The sequence below is a fragment of the Hylaeus volcanicus genome, chromosome 1 (genome assembly GCF_026283585.1).
Source record: "Hylaeus volcanicus isolate JK05 chromosome 1, UHH_iyHylVolc1.0_haploid, whole genome shotgun sequence".
Classification (NCBI taxonomy): Eukaryota; Metazoa; Arthropoda; class Insecta; order Hymenoptera; family Colletidae; genus Hylaeus; species Hylaeus volcanicus.
Window position 1 is genome coordinate 31,417,457 of NC_071976.1, and position 21,827 is coordinate 31,439,283.

At 31.7% G+C, this 21,827-nt stretch overlaps 5 protein-coding genes across 12 annotated transcripts; 2 read left to right on the plus strand and 3 right to left on the minus strand.

Moving 5' to 3' along the window:
• Positions 1-139: 139 nt before the first annotated feature.
• Positions 140-5,538, minus strand: LOC128881807 (importin-7). Of its 3 annotated transcripts, XR_008458182.1 has the most exons (9): positions 5,344-5,538; positions 4,548-4,626; positions 2,157-4,476; positions 1,833-2,038; positions 1,432-1,704; positions 1,180-1,323; positions 977-1,075; positions 710-816; positions 140-595 (listed from the first exon to the last, which is right to left on the minus strand). XR_008458182.1 is itself a non-coding variant. In XM_054133141.1 (8 exons), the coding sequence occupies exons 1-7, from the start codon at positions 5,425-5,427 to the stop codon at positions 1,008-1,010; spliced, it is 3,174 nt and encodes a 1,057-aa protein (XP_053989116.1). In that variant the 5' UTR covers positions 5,428-5,538; the 3' UTR covers positions 140-595; positions 977-1,007. The 3 variants fall into 3 exon arrangements, 2 of the variants coding, with proteins under 2 accessions (XP_053989116.1, XP_053989126.1); XM_054133141.1 differs by lacking the exon at positions 710-816; XM_054133151.1 differs by having other exon boundaries at positions 140-816.
• A 141-nt stretch (positions 5,539-5,679) lies between these two features.
• Positions 5,680-7,199, plus strand: LOC128881932 (F-box only protein 28). The gene is made up of 3 exons (XM_054133389.1): positions 5,680-6,007; positions 6,106-6,354; positions 6,422-7,199. Exons 1-3 carry the CDS (start codon positions 5,921-5,923, stop codon positions 7,070-7,072), a joined length of 987 nt encoding a protein of 328 aa, XP_053989364.1. The 5' UTR covers positions 5,680-5,920; the 3' UTR covers positions 7,073-7,199.
• A 154-nt stretch (positions 7,200-7,353) lies between these two features.
• Positions 7,354-11,067, minus strand: LOC128881836 (cilia- and flagella-associated protein 91-like). 4 transcript variants are annotated; one of them, XM_054133231.1, is made up of 10 exons: positions 10,703-11,067; positions 10,276-10,636; positions 10,002-10,210; positions 9,594-9,942; positions 9,187-9,515; positions 8,902-9,123; positions 8,538-8,833; positions 8,215-8,470; positions 8,011-8,130; positions 7,354-7,916 (listed from the first exon to the last, which is right to left on the minus strand). In XM_054133231.1, exons 2-10 carry the CDS (start codon positions 10,523-10,525, stop codon positions 7,908-7,910), a joined length of 2,040 nt encoding a protein of 679 aa, XP_053989206.1. In that variant the 5' UTR covers positions 10,526-10,636; positions 10,703-11,067; the 3' UTR covers positions 7,354-7,907. The 4 variants fall into 4 exon arrangements, with proteins under 4 accessions (XP_053989206.1, XP_053989190.1, XP_053989184.1 ...); XM_054133215.1 differs by lacking the exon at positions 7,354-7,916 and having other exon boundaries at positions 7,930-8,130; positions 10,276-10,547; XM_054133209.1 differs by lacking the exon at positions 7,354-7,916 and having other exon boundaries at positions 7,930-8,130.
• A 196-nt stretch (positions 11,068-11,263) lies between these two features.
• LOC128881821 (uncharacterized) lies at positions 11,264-15,392 on the minus strand. Of its 3 annotated transcripts, none has more exons than XM_054133197.1 (5): positions 15,205-15,392; positions 14,293-14,816; positions 13,476-14,071; positions 12,343-13,410; positions 11,264-12,189 (listed from the first exon to the last, which is right to left on the minus strand). In XM_054133197.1, the coding sequence occupies exons 2-5, from the start codon at positions 14,804-14,806 to the stop codon at positions 11,500-11,502; spliced, it is 2,868 nt and encodes a 955-aa protein (XP_053989172.1). In that variant the 5' UTR covers positions 14,807-14,816; positions 15,205-15,392; the 3' UTR covers positions 11,264-11,499. The 3 variants fall into 3 exon arrangements, with proteins under 3 accessions (XP_053989172.1, XP_053989165.1, XP_053989156.1); XM_054133190.1 differs by having other exon boundaries at positions 11,265-12,189; positions 15,201-15,392; XM_054133181.1 differs by having other exon boundaries at positions 11,265-12,189; positions 15,184-15,392.
• Positions 15,393-15,698: 306 nt separating this feature from the next.
• LOC128876554 (glutamic acid-rich protein-like) lies at positions 15,699-21,275 on the plus strand. Its single transcript, XM_054123024.1, has 8 exons — positions 15,699-15,931; positions 16,197-16,358; positions 16,442-16,616; positions 16,721-16,822; positions 16,879-17,142; positions 19,513-20,537; positions 20,605-20,740; positions 20,834-21,275. The coding sequence occupies exons 1-8, from the start codon at positions 15,768-15,770 to the stop codon at positions 21,044-21,046; spliced, it is 2,241 nt and encodes a 746-aa protein (XP_053978999.1). The 5' UTR covers positions 15,699-15,767; the 3' UTR covers positions 21,047-21,275.
• Positions 21,276-21,827: the final 552 nt, after the last annotated feature.

The window sequence follows — 21,827 nt, forward strand, 5'->3', positions numbered from 1 at the left end:
GTTTTCATTTGGTTTAGTATACTATACAAATAGACATTGTCATTTTATATAATCAATTTAGTAATGTTTTGGGTACTTTATTTATTTACAACTCATTATGAAAATAATATCCATTAATGGAACCAAGGCTGTAAAATCCTGAATCGAATGTATCCTTTTTTTAATTAGCATTAATTTATTATACTTTAGTACAGTGTTTACGAAACTTACAAACTAGAGAAGCGTCCTAGTCTCGATCCAACTTGCTGTCCTTAAATTAGGTCCCATCCGCGGCGAGCGTGTTTTGAAGGCACTTTTTCGAGCGCTTCAAGAGCGATCGAACTACTTTCTCTTTCATTTCCATTTCTCTTATACACACCATGTATGCACGCATGCATTCTCTCTCTCTCTCTCTCTCTCTCTCTCTCTCTCTCTCTCTCTCTCTCCTTTTCTTTCGTACCATCATTTCCATGTACGCATATAATCTCTTACTTTTACAAAAAACAAAAGAAAAAAAGAAGAAGAGGATTCGATCGCGCTGGACGATGGATTGGCGTGAGCTCGACGAAGAAGCACGGTGATTTGAAAATCGAGATCAGGAATTATTCTCTGGAATCTGCAAATCGAAATACACAGTGATCAGGAGAAGAGAATATCTTTATATGACAAAATAGAAGTTACTATTTTAATTTACTTTAGATGGTATTTTTCTCATATGAGAATTAATTACGTTTTACTAGTGTGTGTTATGAGAAGAAGCGTGCTTCTCCGCAGATTCCATCGTGGAATGGATTTCCAAACGCTCGAAAGGATGCTACCATTGTTGTATGTACCGAGCTATAGTCATGAAAAGCCAGAAAAACGTGAAGAAACAAACAAAAAAAGACGTTCTTATATCCGATTTGATTCATGTGTAACTCGGTGTCAACGGAGTGGGAACATTTATTGCATCGTTAAGGATACGCGACTCAGATGCTTCGCAAATTTATTTACTTACTTAAGCTAAAAATATAAACGATCGGGAGTCTTTATCGGGTCAGGGGCGTACCACCAAAGTTGAACGATGTAGGTACCGTCTGCGAGTGAAAAGCATAACCTGAGAACAAGAATTAAACAAATATATTTTCAATGTGACGATACATCTATTACAATTAGATTGTATAAACTTGTATAAATATTGAAACAGTTAATCGAACTCACCTCCGCTTTGTTCAATTCTTTTACTTTCCAGAGCTGCTTTACGCTGATCCGCTAGAAGGATAATTTCTTGTAATGCTTTCTGTTGTTCCGAAGTTAAATGACCGGTTAATGCTCTGTACCAAACTGTATCCGATCTCTCAATATCTGAAGTCGAAAACATACAAAAATATATGTTGTAGATATCTTGTGAAACAGAAAAATTATAAGAACTTATGAAGGCTTAAATAAAACAAGTGCAACCTAGCTGCTTACTTTGCATCACTTCTTTGAAGACAATGTATTCGTCTTGATTCGTGTCTTCTGAATCTAAAGGTGTGACGTAGCATTCGAGTGGAGTTTCTTCGTTAGCATCGTATTCCGAGCCATCGCCGTCGTCGTCTGACGTATGATCGCCATGGCCATCTTGAAGCGAAGCTGATACATTGAAACCATGTTGCGCAGCCGATCTTGGCACCTTTTCTTGTAATTTTTCCAAATATTCTTGACTAGCATCGTCGATTTCATCTTCATCCGACGATAATACCTCTGTTGAAGTATGACAAATACTATTATAATTTAATACGTATCAATGTAATACATGTAATCATGCAATTAATGTATACTGAAAATAAATTAAAAAAAGAGGAACGGAGACTGTATATGATAATTGTCACCTTCGTCGATATCGCTGTCGTCATCCTCGTTTTCTTCGTCGTCAGTCTCAGTTACCTTAGCCGCATAGGCCCTTTTTAGACCATCAAAGAGTAGAATTAAAGAAGGTATGATTTGTTGGGCACATTCATTTACTGCTGGCGGTCTCGCTGGTCCCATGCTAATTAAAGTACACAATCCAAGAACGCATAACTTTCTGTCGTGTAATCTAGAAAAATGAAAAATTTGTTTATATAAAAAATCGCTGATTAGCTATATTTAGCTGTATTACATTAACTGTATATTAGCCAAATAAATATTTATTATTAAAAATGTAAAATACTTGCCCTAAGAAACAGTCTGTGTCATGTATCCATTGTTTAATAAAGTGAGATGCAATTGGTTCTGTTGATTGTCCAAAGTTTCCTTGCAATCTATCCATTGTTTCAAGACAGAGGGCTGGGTTATAATAAAGGGCTGCAATTACTACTTGCAAACACATTGTTCTCAATTCGGAAGTTTTCACTTCACGCATCAGACGCTCCAATACCAATTGCACAAGTGAAGGTATACACTGATCGATATGGCCTTTACATTGTAAAATAATAACTTCCAACAGTTTGGCAGCATGACATTCTGGATCTTCTCCGGCATCGCCAGTTAGTACAGCTTTACACATATTAAACATAGCCAATACGTGATTTTCATTGGAGAGAAATGCTGATGTGTCAACTGTGATGTAATTATGAAGGGCGGGCATCATATCGGTAAAATATTCGAAACCATCTTTTTGAAAGAGTTGATACATCCATTCCAGGACTTTCCACATATCTGGTAAAATTGTCTCACCAGTTAAATCGTAAACTAACGAAAGAGCTTCTTCATAAAATTCCATAACGCTTTCTCCAAATATGTGAGCAACAACCTGAAGCACTATTGGTTGTAATTGTGCCATGATTTGTGGTTGTTTAACCATCGCAGTTAGTAAAGTCTCTATTGTATTTAACAAACCCATGGCAGTTATAGCTTTTTCGTCACTGCCTTCATCTGTTTCTAGCACTTGGCTGAAAGTTGCAGCTAGGTGCTGACACATTTCAACTGCAATTGGCATAAGCTGATTCGAATATGTACAAACAATTTTCTGTATAACAGTCGTTAAGTCGTCGTTTTCTGTTTCTCGTACAATAGTTAATAATTCAAGCGTTATCGGTTTGATTAGGGGTTCTATGTATTTTTGTGCTTTATCCTGAGCAGAAAGAAGCATCTGCAAAGCAATGGCAGCCTCTACCTTAACTGGAAGATCTTGGTCCGTCAGAAGGGCATTTGTAGTCAATCGAATTGCCTCGATTAGTATTTGTTCCTGCTTAAATTTTATCTCGGAAAAATAGTGCAATACCCAACATGCTCTTGCTCTCATATGTCCATGAGCACTATTGAATTCGGGAAAAACATATTGTAACAGCATCTTGTCCATTTGTTCTTTGTAAACTTTCTTCTTTAACAAGACATCTGCTAAACTTCCAACCATGTGTAACGCGCCATCCTTTTGTCTGGGATCTGCATTTGGACTAGTTAATACTTCCATGCAGAATTGCATGGTTTCTTGAAGCATACTTTTACGTTTTTTACAAGCAGAATGCAATAATGTTTGTGCCGCGGTTACCGGAGACACAAAGTCTTCGAATATATCGAATTTCACTCTGATATATTCATATGGATTGTTATTCCAAAGTTCTTCGTCCGCGGCAGAATATGAAAGAATTGGAAAGAGTACATCGCGAATTATCTCGAACATATGTGGCTTTAAAAACTTCCATGAATACGCGTGACTCACTCCCTGATTAATGTAATTAATTGATTGCTGAATCACTCTGGGCGATACATATATCTTTCTCCGATATTGATCCAAAATTTTTAATAGGACTTCGAGTATACCTCCACTGAAAGTTCTCAGGTACCACTCGGAAAACTCCTTGTACTCTTTGGTTACATTTCTAGGACTGCCATATCTCTCGAACATTCTATGAAGAATATGAAGAGCCCATTTCTTACACTTCCACCATGGTAATTCTGCTCGTTCATCGTCGTCTAAATCTGGATTATTCGTTTCGGGCGGAACAGGCCTATCGGCTACTTGTCGCACCACATCCATCCATTGTGAAAAAACTTCTTTCGAAATCAAGTCCAAAGGGAGAGTATACTGCGTGAGGGCAAAGAAAATCTTCAATATCTGTTTTTGCAGCAAAACTGATTGATCAGAAGAATCTGGTAAAAGTCGCAATATTAGCTGGTATATCATAGGAAATAAAAGATTCATCGCTTCGTTCAGTGGCCCTCTCTCCTCTGCTTTTTTATACTCAAAATTTTTAACAAGTTGATAAAGCGCTAGAAGAACACCTGGCCAGCAGGAAGCATCAGAATTCTGTAAATATATTGTAATTTTGTCCACTATTTGTGTCCATCTTCCAGGAAAGTCATGTTTTACAATGTTATTGACACAAACTGCCAATTGTACTCTGATAAGTTCTGGTGCATGTACAAGAGCATCGACGATTGCATCGCGAATCATTGCTCTATCCTGTTCGTGAATGCTGAACTCAACCGGACCATTTTCGCTTTCTCTGTCAGCCCAATTTGTGGTAATTAAATTTTTTAAATATATAACACCTGCATTAATAGCGATTTATCATTACTTTATTCTTGTTGTCTGTTGTATAATAATTATGATTGTTATTTACCAGCTTGTCGCACAGGCATATCGTCCGCAGTCATTACTACTTGGAGCAATGTTGGCGCAAAACCAATAATTTTATGTATCTGAAAATATTTACTCTATGTTACAGTCTATTCATATTTAGTCTAACTGTCATCCATATGATTATTTCATAAACAAATGTAATTTGACAAATTAATATACATGCGTACCAATAAAAATATTTCAATAATTATTCATACATATACATATACATATATATATATATATATTTGTTCTTAGAATGAAATAATAATGAATAAAGTCTCAAAACAACTGGTAATAGTGTCTAATTAAAACTGAGTTAGCCATAATGTATGCAATGTATGGAATAATTTAAGCACAAATGGTTTAATAAGTTATGCAAGCTGGAACTATACCACAAATAAAATTGAGCAGTTATTTTGCTACACCAAATGTTTACCAGCAATATAGTAGAGAAAATGTCAAATGGTTAGGAAATTAATTTAAATAAAGATTCCTAAGAACACTATATTACATTAAAGAATTTGTAAATAAGTAAAAAAATTGGATAAAAATGATGATGAATTTGGTTAAAGGTCGTTTTCGATGTGGAGTGAAGACGATAAGTAAGTAAGGATGTCTAAAGGAAATATTAGTTTGAATAATCGTAAAGATAGCATTTTTATAAATGATTATTAATGGTAATCGAGTATAAACGATGAAGGGAGGAACGAAAAGGAATAAAAATGTTCGCAAAGAGGCACATGTTTCTGTCGGGGTGTCGGTCATTGAAGCACGTTTTCCATCAATTGACCGACCTGATTTAGTTGCTCCTCAGCTTGCTTCTGTTGCGCTGGGTCAATCGTGGCACGCAACAATTCTGTTACTTTCCGTACATCCATCTTGTGAGTGGTTTTCTGTTGGCCGACGGTGTCCAAATTTTTTGACTCCTCCTCACGAATTCGACCCGGCGCATTCACCTCGCTACTCCCTCGTCACGTGACACAACAATATGGCGGCCGAGAGCCGATTGCGTTATATCCGGCCACTAAACATGCGAAAATTAGAGAAGAAACTGACGTATATCGCGTATGCTTGTCGATCCTTGCGGTATTGCAAAAATATAGATAGTAAACTGCATTTGAGACCGACTCCACTCGCAGCCATTCATATGCAAATGCAACAGCTATATTTGTTATAGGATAGGTCATCAGTCGGTCAAAACATTGTAATTGTAATTGTGTATTGTATTGTATTGTATGCACCATAGTTGAAATTGCTGTGTCGAACGCATTATCGCGCTGATCGAAAAAGATACGAACCGATGCGATATTTGAACAATTTTTATCGAATGAAAGTGTTATAAGTTCGACCATAAAACTACATAACACTGACATGTTGCAATTAATAAATCTTCCCGATATTGTTTTGGAGACAATTCTGTCTAACCTTACGTACGACGAAATTTCTCGATACAGAATTGTAAGATTGTTTTTTGTGTATCTTGTATCAATGTTTGGATTGTTAAGTAAAAATTATATAACGAATTCTCTAATTTTCTATGTATTTTATGTCGATAGGTTTGCAAACAATTTGATCGAATATGTAAAAAGTTGTTGAATCGAGGTTTCAATTTGATGGAAAAATATCATGCTCAATGTTTGCGTGCAGTAAAAAGTCAGCTGCCACGAAGAGAATCGGAGAGAAGGAGTCACCCTTTGGCCCGTCATTGTGATATATTAACAGCAATCGAAACAAGGATATCCATGTTATCCATGACTTTTATAAAATATGTAGACCTGAATCTGTGTTGCTTTATCCCTGGAAAGGTGAATGATCAAATATTCTACAACTAACATGTTATGGTTTGATTGATAATCTATTTTTACTTATTAGGTGATTGATGAAATTTTTCGAGTTCTCCGTTTGATTCGTGACTCTAAAACTCCACCTAGAGCTCATGAAATACTTCAGGAATTAAGAGATATTAGTAGTATGGCTATGGAACATTTTGATGAAAAAATTTTACCAGATTTAAAGCACAGTATTTGTACATCTGTTGTTAGTAATGTAGGTTCCTATGAGTTACCAGGTGGAAGTTTGATGATTTCGCATCATACTACAAATCCAAACAGTACAACACTACCGCATAATCTTAACTCTGAAAAATTGAATCTTACTTTTAAGAAAATTTTTTGTCGTACGAAAAAAAATAAACTGTCTGTTCTAACAATGAAAGGTCAGATAAATAAAATGAAACTTAGAATGAAAAGGCAAGGTTTTCAAATGAGACTTCAAAGTTTAAAATTACAAGAACAGGCAAAAAAAATACACGATCAAGATACGCAATTGGCTGAAATGAGAAAACATCTTGAGGAATGGGAGCAAAAAATGGTTGATTTAACAGCTGGTTTAAGTCGTGCAAGAGAAGAAACACAAAAACCTGACTCTATAGAGACTTGCAAAAGAAAACTTATAGATCAGACAAAAGACTTGCAAGCAAAAAGATGTAAACTGGTAATAGAAAGAATAAAATCAATATTATAGAAGCTTCAATTTTTACGTTAACTTGTCCTTTGTATATAATAAGGTTGTATATGAGAAACAAGATCTTGCTCTATTTGTATTTTGCATTTTTTATGTTATAACTGAATAAATTTAAGTGTTTAAATTATCTACATATTAAAGTGTAATCTATATAGCTATTTTCTAGACGCAATTTGAAATTATTAGAGAGTATAATAGTAAAAAGTAGACAGAAGAGTACTATATAAAATAAAATTGAAACGTGTTCATTTTACTAACCAGCATGTATACGAAAGATAAAAAATACATGTGATCAAAACAAAATATATGAATAGATATCATGGATTGTTTTATTAGATTATTGTATAAACTTATAATTCACCTAATAAATGTATTAAAAATTATAACTATATTTAAGAATATAACTTATGTATCATTTTGAACAAACTATCAAAAATTGAATATTGATTTAAAATTGAAATTTAAAATCTCAATGAAACTTATAATATTTATTTAATTTGTTCTTTATTTATTATATTTGTAATTATATTTCTGTATACAGAAATATTATTTTATGAGATTATTTTAAAAATATGTGAGATTTCTGGTAAAGTAAAATTAGCGACAAATTTTTTTATCAGGTGTATATATATATATATCTGTATGTGTGTTTTATTTGTAACTTAAACACTTTTAAACATTAATTAATACACACAATATGATTGTTTTGATGTGTAGTAATATTGTTTTTTATATCATTTTTAGTTTTAAGCTAATAAAATAATAAATATATTTCACTTGAAATACTAACCTTTACAAACTTCAGCAATTATGATTTTCAACAAACTGTTCAGTTCTATACCATCTTTAAACAATATAAATTATTAGTATATATTGCTCTACATTCTTACTAAAAAAAAAAATTGTTCTTTACAAGGGACTTATATATGCATACATACTGGAACAACATTTGATATGATACTTTCCAAAATTGCTTTAACATCCTTAACAGCAATTGTGTTTAGGTTTAGAGATTCCAATTGTTCTTCTGCTGTGTCTGCTGTTGAACACGCTTTGGACTAAAAGAATTTTATAGAAAATTTAATGTCTGAAATAAGTATTCTATGATAATAAGTATTCTAAAAAATGAGAATGTATATTACGATTTTCTCCGTGTCTAATATATTAATTGATTTCATTTTGTCACATGTTTCTCTACATATTTCGTTGGATGGAGAATTTAGATTTTCGATAGATGGTAAATTTAATATTTCGTCATAGAGTACTTCATGCGCATTTCGCAGATAACTTTGTTGTTTTTCTCTTATACTTTTCCGTGTAGAACTTTTTTCCACTTCGGGTAATACGAAGTTATAAATCATGTTTGCTACCAGTTCTTCTTCTGCTACTCTTGTTGCACTAAAAAAATGTACATAAAAGGAATAGGTCAAAAATAATTAAAAACTTATCTTTAACAAAATATTACTTGTCCTGGGCATATTTTGATATATCGTCCACTTTATCGCATAACTTTAAAATATATTTTTTGGCTGCCTCATCCGATACCCATTCGATGCCTTCTTTTATAATATCTTCTAGGTAGGTTTCCACAGACTCTTGTTGAACTTTTACAATTTGTTTAAACATTTCATCAAATTCTCTACGACGATTGTATTCCAGTTGACGTCTTCCAGCTTCCGCCGCTTCTTTCATAGCTCTCTCTCTTTCAGCTAATAATGTAAAAGCGTGTATTCGGCGTTCATCTTCTAATCTTATCAATTCCTTAAAAAAATACACATATTGTAAGAAATATATAAATTCATTAGTAAGAATAACAAAATAAATCTTACTTTACTAAGAAAATCCAACATTTCTGTAAGACTTATTCCTTCTAAAGAATTAAGAATTTCATATAAACGATTTTCTTGTGTGCTCTTTTCATTTTGTAAACGTTGTAAATCTATCATATGCTCTTTCTCTTTTTGACGTTGCTTTTTACTTTGGTCTTCTAATCCGTGAGATGATTGCAATTCCTCGATTAACTCTCTACATCTACTTCGACCTTCGAACATCTATAAGAAGATTTATTGAAATATAAAAATGAAATTAATGGAAATATTATATCTAGTACTTACCATGCATTGAAGAGCTCTTCCCCTAACTATTTTTTGCATAAGAGTAGACAATTGATCTATGCGTACATGTTCTGCATTTCCTGTAGTTGTATTATATGGAGTAGGTGGCAAAGATGGTGCTTTATATTTGCGCTTCAATAATGTTGACGTTTCTATTTGCTCAACATTCAATCTAATTACCTTCAGATCAGAGTGTAATTGTCTTAGTTTTTCTTCTGTCCATCTTGTTTCTCTAATACAAAGATCAGTTGGTTTAGGCTTCGGTTTAATTGCTCTCAGTTCTTCGTATGTTGGAAGCCAGCTTGGTAACGTATTTATTTGATCTATACCTAAATAATTGAGTATTGAAAATTATAACATATTATTGAAGATAATATATTGTATTATGATAATACATTTATGCTTACTTTCAATGTAGCTTCCTCTTAATAATTCTTTTTGTATTACTTCATGTCTTCTTTGTGGATGCTCCCCATAACGCATTTGTGGTGCATATATTTCAGATGCTGCATCAGCATGTTCTTTAATAATATCATGTCTAGCCGGTCGCTGCTTTTGGTGATGTGTTTTACGAAGCTTTCTTAATTCTCTTCTAAGATTATGTTTAATAGAATTTACTTCTTTATCTCTACGATCGGATAATACAATTTTCAACCTATTAAAACGATCTTGTGCTTTCTTTCGTTTTTCACATTCAAGAGATTTTGATATTTCAGACATCAGTTCAAATCTATAATCCATTATTGCTTGAATCTCCTAAGGTAATAAAATTTATTTTCATGGATGCGAATAAACATTTTGTATGAAATATTTACCGATTCTCTAAATGCCCATTCGTCTACTTCTAATGCTGTTAATATAGTTGTCCGCAGTTTGATATTAGCTGATGTATCCATGGGAGGAAGGATTTCTTCCCATGCCTTTTTCATTCTCACTCGACTAATGATTTCTATTTCACGAAGTCCAGCTGGTAAACCATGATTCCAAGTTAAATGTGCTATCGTTAATACTTCAGGATTATGTCCTAAAATATCAATAAATGTATTATAGCATTGCATGCATATGTAAATTGCATTCATTATTTTTTACCTGTCTTAATTCTATATGGTGGTTCCCAAGGTACTGTTTGCGATTCGCTATCACGATAATCTGTTTGAGTTCCCACATTCTTATATGGTTCTATCTTAGGTGAAAATGCATAACACTGTTTTTGAGCATCTCTTACTACATCATTCAGAATGTCATGATTAAAGTGTTCAGGAATGTTTACATTTTGTGTTTTTGGTACTAAAAATGGTATAATTGGACGTCGAAAATATTTATAATTATTGGAACTCATAATTTCAGTTGCAGCTGTTACGCTAAAAGTATTAGATACAAAACCAATTAATTTGTCGTTTACTATACAATACACAGAAATATCGTTTCTTGATTAATATAAATACTGTACCTGAAAAATAAAAAATTATATTATTAGTTCAATAATATCTTATTACTTTTTAAAGTGTTAACTTACTTAAACTTTGAAATCCAGTTTTCTTTTTCATTGTCGTACTGTCCCTTTATTCGATTTTTCTTTGCAAATATAAGATTACTACATGTATTCTGTAAAATTAAGTATTAAAATTTCTAATTTTTTTAATAGAGATTTTAAGAAGGGATCGATGCAATGATAACTTACAAATGTACAAACTTCTTGTACTCTAGGCATTTGAAATTTTTGCTTATTACTGTACACAATGGAAGAAGGGTCTGTGTAATGTGTATAATTATATATAATACAAACGTGAAAACTATTGATAATATAAAGTATGTTATAGAATATATAACTTACGGCTGATAGCTTGTTTTTTAGCCATAATATTTAATAATTAATAGTTGTAAATAATATTCTAATATAATTAATTCTTTCTTATGAATGACACAAACGTACACCCACTTTTTTTTATTAAGAAAGCAAACATTGGATAATGGTTGTTTAGAATGTTTTGTAAAAGATTGGATGTGACATGAAACAGATATTGATCAAACACTAACTTCACATACAAGCATAAATGAACATGGTTTTAATAAATTTCAATGAAATTGTATTGGTTGTAACATGTATTTTATATTTTACATATATCAGTAATTATTAAATTACTTCCTTTCATTATAAGTATATTAAATATTATAGACATTTTTTCAAAATATAGAAATGTACAACTTGTAAAATTAACATAAGAAGTAAACAAAATAATCTAAAGAAAAAACGAATCATGTATTTAGGCACAGGTATCATACGTTCAAAATATCGATATAAATAGAATTTATTTAAGTATTTTTCTTATGAAGCGAATTGAAATATCCATTTCCGCGCGGACCTAAATATTCGGACCAACTCTGATGGGAGGAAATATTTTCACAACTTTGATTAGGTAACATATCCTCTGGACAAGAACATTCTAGTTTCATTCTGTGTATTGTCATTTGTCCAAATGAAATTTTTAAAGTTTCTTTTTCTGTATATTGTTGGTGTACTTTGCGATTAATACCGCGCTCGACCAAACATTCTTTAATAATATGATCACTTTCTTTGTACTGTAGTTTTTGTTCTAAAAGTATCTTTTTTCTACACTCTGAATCTTCTTGAACCAGTACTACAGGTATCTCCGAAGGAGGTAACCAAAGTGTAGAAAATACCAAATCTACAGAAGTTGTATCTTCTGATTTTAGAATAGAAGGTAACAATATTCCAGTTGGTGGTTGTTTCTGCACACCATACATCTGATACATTCGATGACTTTCGGCCTTTGTCTTTACTTCTTCTATCTCTTTTTTTTTTTGTAACTCTTCTGTAGATTTATCTGTTAATTGTACAAAAATGTTCGATTTCGTTTTAATATGTCTTTCCTTATTCTGATTCTTTAACGAGTCTTGTTTAAAAATTTCTCCTATGGTAGCATCTTCTTCTTTATTTTGTATAGTATTAGGAAAGTTATGATTACGAGCTTGCATAACATCCTGAAATGTAAAGATGTCGCTAATTAAATTATTTTCTTCGGTAGAATGCGAACAACAATTTTTACCACACATTTTTGAATATTAAACATTTTACGTAATTTATTTTTATATATTTTCCATATAATTCTTAGCTGTATATACAAATAATCGTACCACAAGAGTCCGTTCAGTTGATTCCTTTGTGTTATTTCCATTGTCTTGCGCAAAACCTATCATTCTCTTCTGCGAAATCGTACTTTTTATGTCTGTATCTTTATTATTTTCCATATTAAGATTCGTAAGATAATCATTAAATTTACGATTAATGTTACTTCTTCGTTCTTGTACTTCATCCACCGGTGAATAATCCATAGATTGTTCATCTTCCCCATTACTATTACTCTCACCGTCATATAAGATATCGTAATCTTTATTCGTTTGTGTATTTTTTTGCGACCACTTATTTCCATTCTGCCAAGTATAATCTTTATTAAAATTGCCTGCCCTATCATTTTGATAGTCGATAGTAGAAAACTTTTTCTGCGTCATATATTCCTTATACGTTTCATCTATTTTACGGTTCATAATATTAGGTTTATTTTCATGTTCTTTAGGAATTCCTTCTTCGTTTTGATTTCTATAAATTGTTGCCGAAAAATATAATGATATACCAGGTGGACCAACGTGTTGACTCAAAGCATATAAATTTGTGGTTAGCGTAGAGTTAAAATTTAGTTTACATAAATCAGCGCCCGGTTCAGGTATAAGTGTTTCATTTTTTATAGATGGATATTTTTCTTTAATTTCTTCGTAAGTTAAACAATCAACCGACCAATATAGAAACCAATCGTTACCAAAACCTTCAACAGTAACAGATAAGCCAGACATTTGTCTATTTAGACTATTTTCTATTGGTTTCTCTAGTAAAGACATTCCTGTTTTTCCATCTATAATGGTCGCGACTGTGTAATAAAATGTAGAAAGATTTAAGTCTGTATGATGTTTCACCATAAAATCTGGAATGTTATCATCATTATAATATCCAGGAATAGGTATACTTATTAATTCAGAATTAGCGACTGTATAATTCCAAATAGGTTCAAATGTTAATCCATCGTAAGCTATTACTGTAGAGTTGAACATAGCGACGATAATATCTTCGATTCCATCTAACGTTATATCCACCAAAATTGGAGGTAAGGAAGTTCCTTTACCTGTATCACGATGCAATTTTCGTAATTTCTACAACATATTTCATATAATTACTGCTTATATATGTGTTCATAAATGATAAACAAGTAACTTACCAAATTACCATGTATCAAATTCACCTGAGGAACTACGTATAATGCCCCCGATTGCATTTGACTACTAGTTACAAAAACAAAAATATTTTCACCATCTGGATGGATTAATTTTTGAGGAGCTGAAAATAATTGCTCTGTTTTTGGTAAAATTGAACTTCGTATAATATTTCCATTAATTCCTGATATTACAAGAATTTCACTTAAATGAATTTCTCTTGATTGTACAGTATGAGATGCGATAACATCTCCAATTTCATCTCCATCGATATCCGCAATAAATTTAGCATCATAAATTTCAGAAAGTTTCCAATCTTCCGAAGTTGATAATTCCTGAACTGGTATTTTCCAAACGATAGATCCATCGTGTCCATCGATTGCACGCAGTATGCCGCCGTATCCACATATAATACAATCTTTAATTTTATCATTTGTTAAATCCAAACTACAATCAACTGAAAATATTGCACGATCTGTCCAGTGCATCCAAAGAGTATCTCCTGTTTTACCATTTAAAGCTAGGACTCCGCCAAAGCAAGGAATTTGTCCTTCGAAGTATAATTCACAGACATATTCTGGAGTATCCGACATATCCAAACCTGTGTTTCAAAACAAGAGTCACATCCTATACAGCTGCTTCTATTATTATTAAATAATTAATAAAAATTCGTTACCTCCTTAATTGAAGTTTCAACAAAATCATAAAGTTACAAAATTAAAATCTGTAAATTATAATGTAAATGTAATAAAAAAGTATAAAAAAGAGTGTTGGAAGTCATTTGGATTAAGTTAATATAATTATTTCTATATAAATAAGAACCTGTACTAAATCCAACAATGATGTCTTCCACTCCATCGTCGTTAACGTCGCTGCTTCTCAATGGAGATTCGGATATCAATTTTGGTAACGATCTGGTCCATAACATCTTTGTGGCAAGAGATGTACATGGGACTATATCGGATTCATTTGATGTATCTTTAAAATCATGTGACAACCAGTTTTTCATAATTGACATTGGCATAGGATTTAAATTTACAACATACATACATAATGTAAATGCACTTATTAATAGTATTACCAATGTCACAAACAAAATACAACGAGGTACATAGAAAGTTACGTTTGAAAATCTGTATGTTTCAAAATTGTAAGACTTTTTACATTTTCTACGGGGTGCCATTAAAGGCCGTTTAACTCCTCCATCAACATCTATTTTTAGACTACCATTTTTTCCATCTTTAATGAATACTTCGTCGTCGATGTCTGTAAGATCGTCGTCGTCGATACCATCCCGCGTAGGCAAGTTAGGCAAAGTTGGATAGACAGCAGACATATCTTTTATCCTATAGAATTTTTATATTTGTAATTCTTTTCTACAAATTTTATAATAAACTCACACACAACAATTAAATTAATCTTTAAACATTAAAACTTAAATCAATATAATTATAATAAAATATTCATTACAAATAATTTATTGAGCATGAAAGTAACGTGTTTATTATTACATTTATAAATACATGATGAATAAAAATTAAATAAAGATACATAACATGGCACTTTCATACAAAAGAATTGAATAAAAATACACTATGTATAGTATATGTTACATTAAAATTATACATTAAAACAATTTTTTAAATATTTTCTGTAAAACTTTAAGAATACATTACAATTAACAATCACATATACAATGAAAGTAATAATTACGTGTATTGTTTATTTACGTGCTTTTAGAAGGTGTTCATTAAATTTTAGTTATGAACAAGAGACGATTCCTTTGTTTGTGTGCACTTTCATCGAAAAGTAGGTCACTTGTTATGACTTGATGTCACTCTCTTCGACCATCTTCGACTCTTCACTGTTTATTTGTTGAATCGTGGTGATAAGCACTAAAGAGTGCGCAGGTGCCAGAACCTATGAGCAGAGATGGGCAAAACCCTAGGCTTCGAATAAATCTGAAGTTTGCCGTCACGTTTGTTTCGTTTCCTTTTTTGAACATTTTCCAAAGAAAGAAACGAGACAAACACATCGGCAAACTTCAGGTTTATTCGAAGCCTAGGGTTTTGCCCATCTCTGGTTACATTTCAAGGATGGAAACCTACAAAAATTTACTAGCGTTCTCTTAGGGTAACAAAATGTTATAATGTTTTCGATGTTGTGAAGAAGACTTTATTCGTATCACTATATTTGTCACTATGTGATCGGATTTGTGTGGTTCTTCCAGCAGCCAGCAACCGGCAGCTTCAGGCAGCTTGTGCTTGTGCGTAAGATACCGGTGTATATTAGTTAAGATGTCGTACGGTAAATTGAATTTTGCATTTTACATCACAAGTTATTGTTTATATTTGAGTCTTGTAAGCGTTAGTACACAGGCATCGTCGAAAAATACTTACGCGGAACAACTTTCCGAAGAGAACTGGGATCGTATGCTGATCGGAGAATGGATGGTGGAATTGTAGGTTGAAGTGATTCTTGCGTCGTCAAATTTGATGGCGTGTCAAAAATTACGTTAAAGAAGACTATGTACTTTAAGTTTTTTTTAATATGTAACATATAAATTAAGAAGGGAAGTTAAATGCGGGGAAGCGAATAATTACATTTCGATTGAATTAAAATTCCGAACAATGAAATAGCTTACTAAAAGTGTCAGTGTTGAAAATTTGACTTCCAAATTGAAATAATTATGTTTAAAGTTTCAATTTAGATATCTTTTATTTTAGTTATGCGCCGTGGTGTCCTGCTTGTAAAGCACTCGAACCAGTTTGGGAACATCTTGCTTCGTTAAAGAAAAATCTAAATATCAATGTTGGAAAAGTTGACGTGACCGATTCTCCAGGACTAAGTGGAAGATTTATGGTTACAGCTTTGCCAACGATATATCAGTAAGCATCCTCCTTAGATTGATATCATAAAAACAAGTAAACATCTAAATAGAAAATTCATAAATAATTTTAATGTTTTTTAGTGTTAAGGATGGTATATTTAGGCAATATAAAAGTCCTAGAGATAAAGACTCTTTGGTTGAATTTGTATCTGAAAAGACTTGGGAAAAAATTGAACCGATACCTGGTTGGAAAAGCCCAACTTCTATTATGATGTCTGTTATTAGTCAATTCTATAAAATGTCACAAGTATTACGGGTAAATATTAATTACACATGGTGTTTATTCAACAAAGCAGAATGAAAATCAATGAGATAGCCCTAATTCTAATTAATTACTGAATTTATTTATTGTTTATTCAGGGTGTACACAATAAACTTATGGAAGACTTTGGAGTGCCTACATGGGGAAGTTACTTAATCTTTGCAGTTACAACTATCGTGTTAGGCGCTATATTGGGATTGGTAAGTTTATATGCTGAAATTTTAAATGTAATAAAAACTAACGTTATCGTTTGCAGTTTATCGTTTGCTTGATCGATTTTATATATCCGCCAAAACCTGTAACGCTGCAAGGCGAAAAGAAACAGAAAGATGGATCAGGTGGATTCATGCAAGAGAAAAGTATACAGGACGAAGAAATAGTTGAAAATGTTAAAGACGATTTAGTAGACGAAGAATCTGAAGGGGAAACATCCGACGTAGAAGAGAAAGAAAAAGATACGGACAAAGATTCAAAGCCTGAACCGAGTAGTCCGAATGTCCGCAAGCGTAAGCCACGTAAAGCTGACTAGACATACTAATTTGTTGTATGTAAATATTTAACATCTGAACAGAATAACAAATGATATTTAACAGTTTGTAATGTCAATTCATTTTGATAATTAGAAACAACGACACCGTATTATATGGTTGACCTAATAATATTTGACAAGGAATTGCAAAAGCTCATGCAAAAAGATGGAAAGACTACTATAGATCTTATTGAGAATTCGCATTTACTTGGAAGATATAAGATACATGTATTCAGAGTAGACAGCAAAATTTTTATTTTACACAAAAAAGAAAATTTTTGAATATAAAAATTATTATAACTCAGGTATTAATTTTTAAAATCTTAGAACAGCAATTATGATAACAATGAATAGTAGGATTCCGGATATCCACTTGTAAATTTACGATACGATTGATTATTGCTTCCAAATATAGACATTTGCTACTTTTGTTAAATGCGAAAGCGATAACTGTAAATTGTATCACCAGTATAATAATACCATGTTTATTAATATTTGGTAGCTATTACAGAGAAAATAATGGTTGGTTTCAACTGTGTTCCTTTATTTTTTCTTAACGAATTTCTGCATAAATTTACAATACGTATATTTAATATTATAGTTGATTATAAGTAACTAATATATTTTCCTGTACAAACTTTTTATTTATAACTTTTGCATACAATATTGTAAAATAAACAAACAATTATGTATTATTTATATACACGTACTGTTTTTTTTTTTTGCATAGTAGCAAAAAGTATTTGCTTTCAGGTTGTTACAAATAATTAAAAATTTAGTTATGTACATCAACTTTAGAATTTTTTACACAATTGTAATGTGTAATACATTTTCTGTTTTTATAGAATTGTAAAATTTTGTATGCAACACTTATTACAATGGCAAGTAAAAAAAATGAATTTAACTGAATTATTTGTATTTTTAGTATATTGTACGATTAAATTTGTACTTGAATGGTACAATTTTGAAATGACTTTTTCCTAATATTTTAATGCAGGAATAAAGATATTAATACAATATAAAAGGTTCGTAATTGTAAATAACTGGTTAAGTATATTTAATCGATTGTATGAAACTTTTGTAGTGTTTATTCTATATGAAGTAAATATTGTAGGTTAATGTGCTCGTATGCTATATCAAATACACACACACACAAATATGTAATAATTAATATACACTGCGTTTACAGTATTCATTAGTATTTTAAAATATAGTGCAATCACTCAACAATTACTAAATGTCTTCCATAGATATTACATGGTTCCATTTTTACAATTCGTTTATAAAATAATATTATTGACCATATACTGTACTGAAATTTGTTCGTTACATGATTTAGACATTCGATTAATTTAGAATTGTATAAATATAATGTTTAGTTCAGACTTAAAACAGATTAATACTTTTATAATTTTTCTAACATTCCTTGAAAAATGAGATATATTTTTACAGAACAGCTTATATTTAATTATACAAAGATATCTATCTTAAATAGATAGTAACACTTGTAAATTTCACTGCCTAATAAATGTATTATATGACAGTTACGAGCTTTGTTTATAAAAATAAATTAAAGAAGTTTGTTATTATTTAGATATGCATTACGATACGAATAAGCAGGACTATAGCTTTGAAAAATCTCTCTAACCATTCTATCAACTATTTCGTTTGGATGAGAATATTAATTTTAGTCAGAATGTTAAATTTGTTAAAGATAAGTATATAATATTTTTCGAATAACACCGGTACACCGGCTTTGATATAACGGAAGTGACGGTCACAAACAAATGACTCAATTTGAAATTACCACTAGTACAAAGAAATATGTCATACGATTTGTACTTTATTTATTGCTCGATAAAATTATTATCGATAGTATATTGCAAGCAATGTATATGTAGTTTAAGTAATAAACGCTAAAATGTATTGAAAAATATAGATCATAAGCTCGATGCGCATGCGGAAATAAGATAAATCGAAATCGGAACTATACTACGTGGTTCAGCGTTTTCTACATTTACACGTTACACGCTTGTACGCAGAAAGAGACGCACTAGCACCACGCGCATGTTGAATTTAACCTTAAAAACTTGATGTTCGACCACGTTTAAGGCGGCATGCTGAGTTTATTCTATTTAATTGACGAAGTACACATTTCTTTGTTCTTCAAACTGTTTTAGAAAGAGCAGCGATTAAATATCAAATTAAAAAATAGGTAAGCTGAATTACATTTCATTGAAATTAACTTAAAAATTACAATAATCGATTTTTACATTCTTAATTCTTGTTACGTTCCAAGCTTTACTATTATAAATTACTACCATTTCTTTTATACAGACGAATATTTAGTGAATTTACGTTTATATATTGAGTAAGCAAGCAATCATGGTTAAAAATATAAAGAAACGCGCGATAAGCGAAAGCGAGGCTGTTGGGAAGGTAGGTGAATTAAATACGAATAAAGCACAAAAAAAAGCGAAGGTAGAAAATGGAGCTGTGCGAAATGATAAAGGTATTAAAAAAGATGCATTGAAGAAATTGGCGACCGAAAAGAAGAAAGAGCAAGGTATGGGCGTAGTGCAAAGTTCTGTAAAGAAGCCAGTGGGTGAAGTTAGTACAGACAAAAATAAGAAAAAAATGTTAGATGGCAAAGAGGAAAAACAACAAAAAGTAAAACAGCAAAGATTACAGTATCGTGAGAAACGTAAATTGAATAGACAACAAAAAACTCAACCTGGAACAAAACCTGAGTTATCCGTTGCAGAGATAAAACACAAAATCGAAGATATAGAGAAGCGAGGAAATCTAACAAAAACTGCTAAGAGAAAATTAGCAACATTAAAGAAAGTGTTAGGAATAAAAGAAGGAACATACAAGCCAAAGGAACAAGTTGCAAAAAAAAAGGCAGGTAATAAATCAGTAGAAGTTGCAAAAAAGAAACAAATCCAAAATAATGAACAAAAGAAAAAGTTACCAGAAAAGCCAGAACTTAAGATGAATAAAGTTAATAAAAAAAAGAACCCTAAACAGGGCAATTTACTTCTTGTAAAACAAAATGATTCAGATGAAGATGAAGATGATGATGATGATGATGATGATGATGATGATGTTGAGACAGATAATGATGTAGAAGAAGAGGATGAGGAAGATGTTGATATTGACGCGGAGGAGGAGGAGGAGGAGGAGGATGATGATGATGACGACGAGGACGAAGAGGAGAACAGTGAAGATGATGAAGATGACGATGACGACGAAGCAGAGGTTGATGATGAAGCTACGACAAATAATATTCAAAGTCCTAGCGCGAAGGAAAAATCAAAACAGAATACAGAGCAAGAAGGAAAGAAAAAAAGATATGTTCTTTTTGTAGGAAATCTACCATACAGGTAAGAATTGTATAATTCTTCCGTACACCTATTATACATTGTACTAAATATATTTTTTTAATTTCAGCATTACTAACGAAGAACTTAAAAAGCACTTTTTGACTAAAGTCAGTCAAGTAATCGATATCAGAATACCTAAAAAAGACGCGAATACATCGCGTGGATTCGCTTATGTTGAGCTTGCTAATAATACAGATTACGAGGTATATTACTTATTACGTTATAAAATAATTTTAGTATGTATAATATAGTGGTTACGTGTTTATCTATGTATAATTCTTTATATTTATTTACAGAAAGCACTTGCGCTGAATCATTCATTTGTTAACGGACGACGAATAAATGTGCAATATTCCGGAGGTGCTGGTAACAAAAAAGAAGTTGTCGCGAAGAATTTTAAATTACAGGCCCTTCAAAAAGCAGGAAAATTGGCAGGTGGATATAAGAAAAATAACCAGAAATTTGGTGGAAAGAAGTGGAAACAACATAGGCAAACGACGAAAACATAATTATCGAACGAATAAGATTTAAAATGATTTTTTAAATGTCGTCTTCGATGTTTCTCTATTTGAAAATTTAGAATTAAGTTTTTTATGTAAACGCGATAATTAATTATAAAAGTTTATGTTCAGACCAGTATAGATAAAACATGTATCTATAAAAATGCGTATACTTTATTCAACGAAACATTAACCTTATTTATTTAAATAGTTAAATATATGCTTTTGAGAACACAAATTTAACTTCGTATGTTTTATGATACAATGAAGTGGTATGTAAGGTACACGTACAACAAATGGTCGGAGAAAAAAATACAAGAGAATCGGATGTCTGACGATTCTCGTAACGTCAAAAGTATAGATTCTTATTTGTACAAAATGTTATACATTTCGTTCTCTGATATAAGAGGTTAGCTAAGCGAAATTTATGGTTTGCTGTAAAAAATGTCTGAATCGGAAGTGAAACGTATGACAACACAAGATGAAACATGCGACTCTTTCGATTTTGAGGCAACAGTTGTATGGAGAAACGATTTTACAGAGGTACAGGATCGTGTTGACTATGTAAAATAAGCGATAAGAAAATTAAATCGTTTCATCTGTCTCAGGCCGAGCTACCCGACAATATTATTTTTCCGAAAGAATTAAATCTATTTTTACGGAATCGAATTCAGGTAAATAGAATATTTCACCACTGTATCGATAAGGGAAAACGGGGAATCGATAATAGGAAGAATGTAACAATTAGTTAGTTGTGTAAGTTTTCACACCTTTATGCGGATCCTCTCCA

What these genes read in the sequence shown, in the direction of transcription:
- LOC128881807 (XM_054133141.1), bottom strand. Translation starts at nt 5,427, where the DNA reads ATGGATGTACGGAAAGTAACAGAATTGTTGCGTGCCACGATTGACCCA. An exon ending in GACACAGACTGTTTCTTAGG is followed by an intron (nt 2,039 to 2,156) that starts GCAAGTATTTTA and finishes TCATTTTTCTAG; the next exon opens with ATTACACGACAGAAAGTTAT. An exon ending in CGACAGCGATATCGACGAAG is followed by an intron (nt 1,705 to 1,832) that starts GTGACAATTATC and finishes ATACTTCAACAG; the next exon opens with AGGTATTATCGTCGGATGAA.
- LOC128881821 (XM_054133197.1), bottom strand. Translation starts at nt 14,806, where the DNA reads ATGTCTGCTGTCTATCCAACTTTGCCTAACTTGCCTACGCGGGATGGT. An exon ending in CATTGTTGGATTTAGTACAG is followed by an intron (nt 14,072 to 14,292) that starts GTTCTTATTTAT and finishes TTTGAAACACAG; the next exon opens with GTTTGGATATGTCGGATACT. An exon ending in CAACTGAACGGACTCTTGTG is followed by an intron (nt 12,190 to 12,342) that starts GTACGATTATTT and finishes TTTACATTTCAG; the next exon opens with GATGTTATGCAAGCTCGTAA.
- LOC128881836 (XM_054133215.1), bottom strand. Translation starts at nt 10,525, where the DNA reads ATGAGTTCCAATAATTATAAATATTTTCGACGTCCAATTATACCATTT. An exon ending in AAGAGGAAGCTACATTGAAA is followed by an intron (nt 9,516 to 9,593) that starts GTAAGCATAAAT and finishes TCAATTATTTAG; the next exon opens with GTATAGATCAAATAAATACG. An exon ending in TATTAGACACGGAGAAAATC is followed by an intron (nt 8,131 to 8,214) that starts GTAATATACATT and finishes AAATTCTTTTAG; the next exon opens with TCCAAAGCGTGTTCAACAGC.
- LOC128881932 (XM_054133389.1), top strand. Translation starts at nt 5,921, where the DNA reads ATGTTGCAATTAATAAATCTTCCCGATATTGTTTTGGAGACAATTCTG. An exon ending in AAATTTCTCGATACAGAATT is followed by an intron (nt 6,008 to 6,105) that starts GTAAGATTGTTT and finishes TTATGTCGATAG; the next exon opens with GTTTGCAAACAATTTGATCG. An exon ending in GTTGCTTTATCCCTGGAAAG is followed by an intron (nt 6,355 to 6,421) that starts GTGAATGATCAA and finishes TTTACTTATTAG; the next exon opens with GTGATTGATGAAATTTTTCG.
- LOC128876554 (XM_054123024.1), top strand. Translation starts at nt 15,768, where the DNA reads ATGTCGTACGGTAAATTGAATTTTGCATTTTACATCACAAGTTATTGT. An exon ending in AAATGTCACAAGTATTACGG is followed by an intron (nt 16,617 to 16,720) that starts GTAAATATTAAT and finishes TTGTTTATTCAG; the next exon opens with GGTGTACACAATAAACTTAT. An exon ending in CTAATAATACAGATTACGAG is followed by an intron (nt 20,741 to 20,833) that starts GTATATTACTTA and finishes ATTTATTTACAG; the next exon opens with AAAGCACTTGCGCTGAATCA.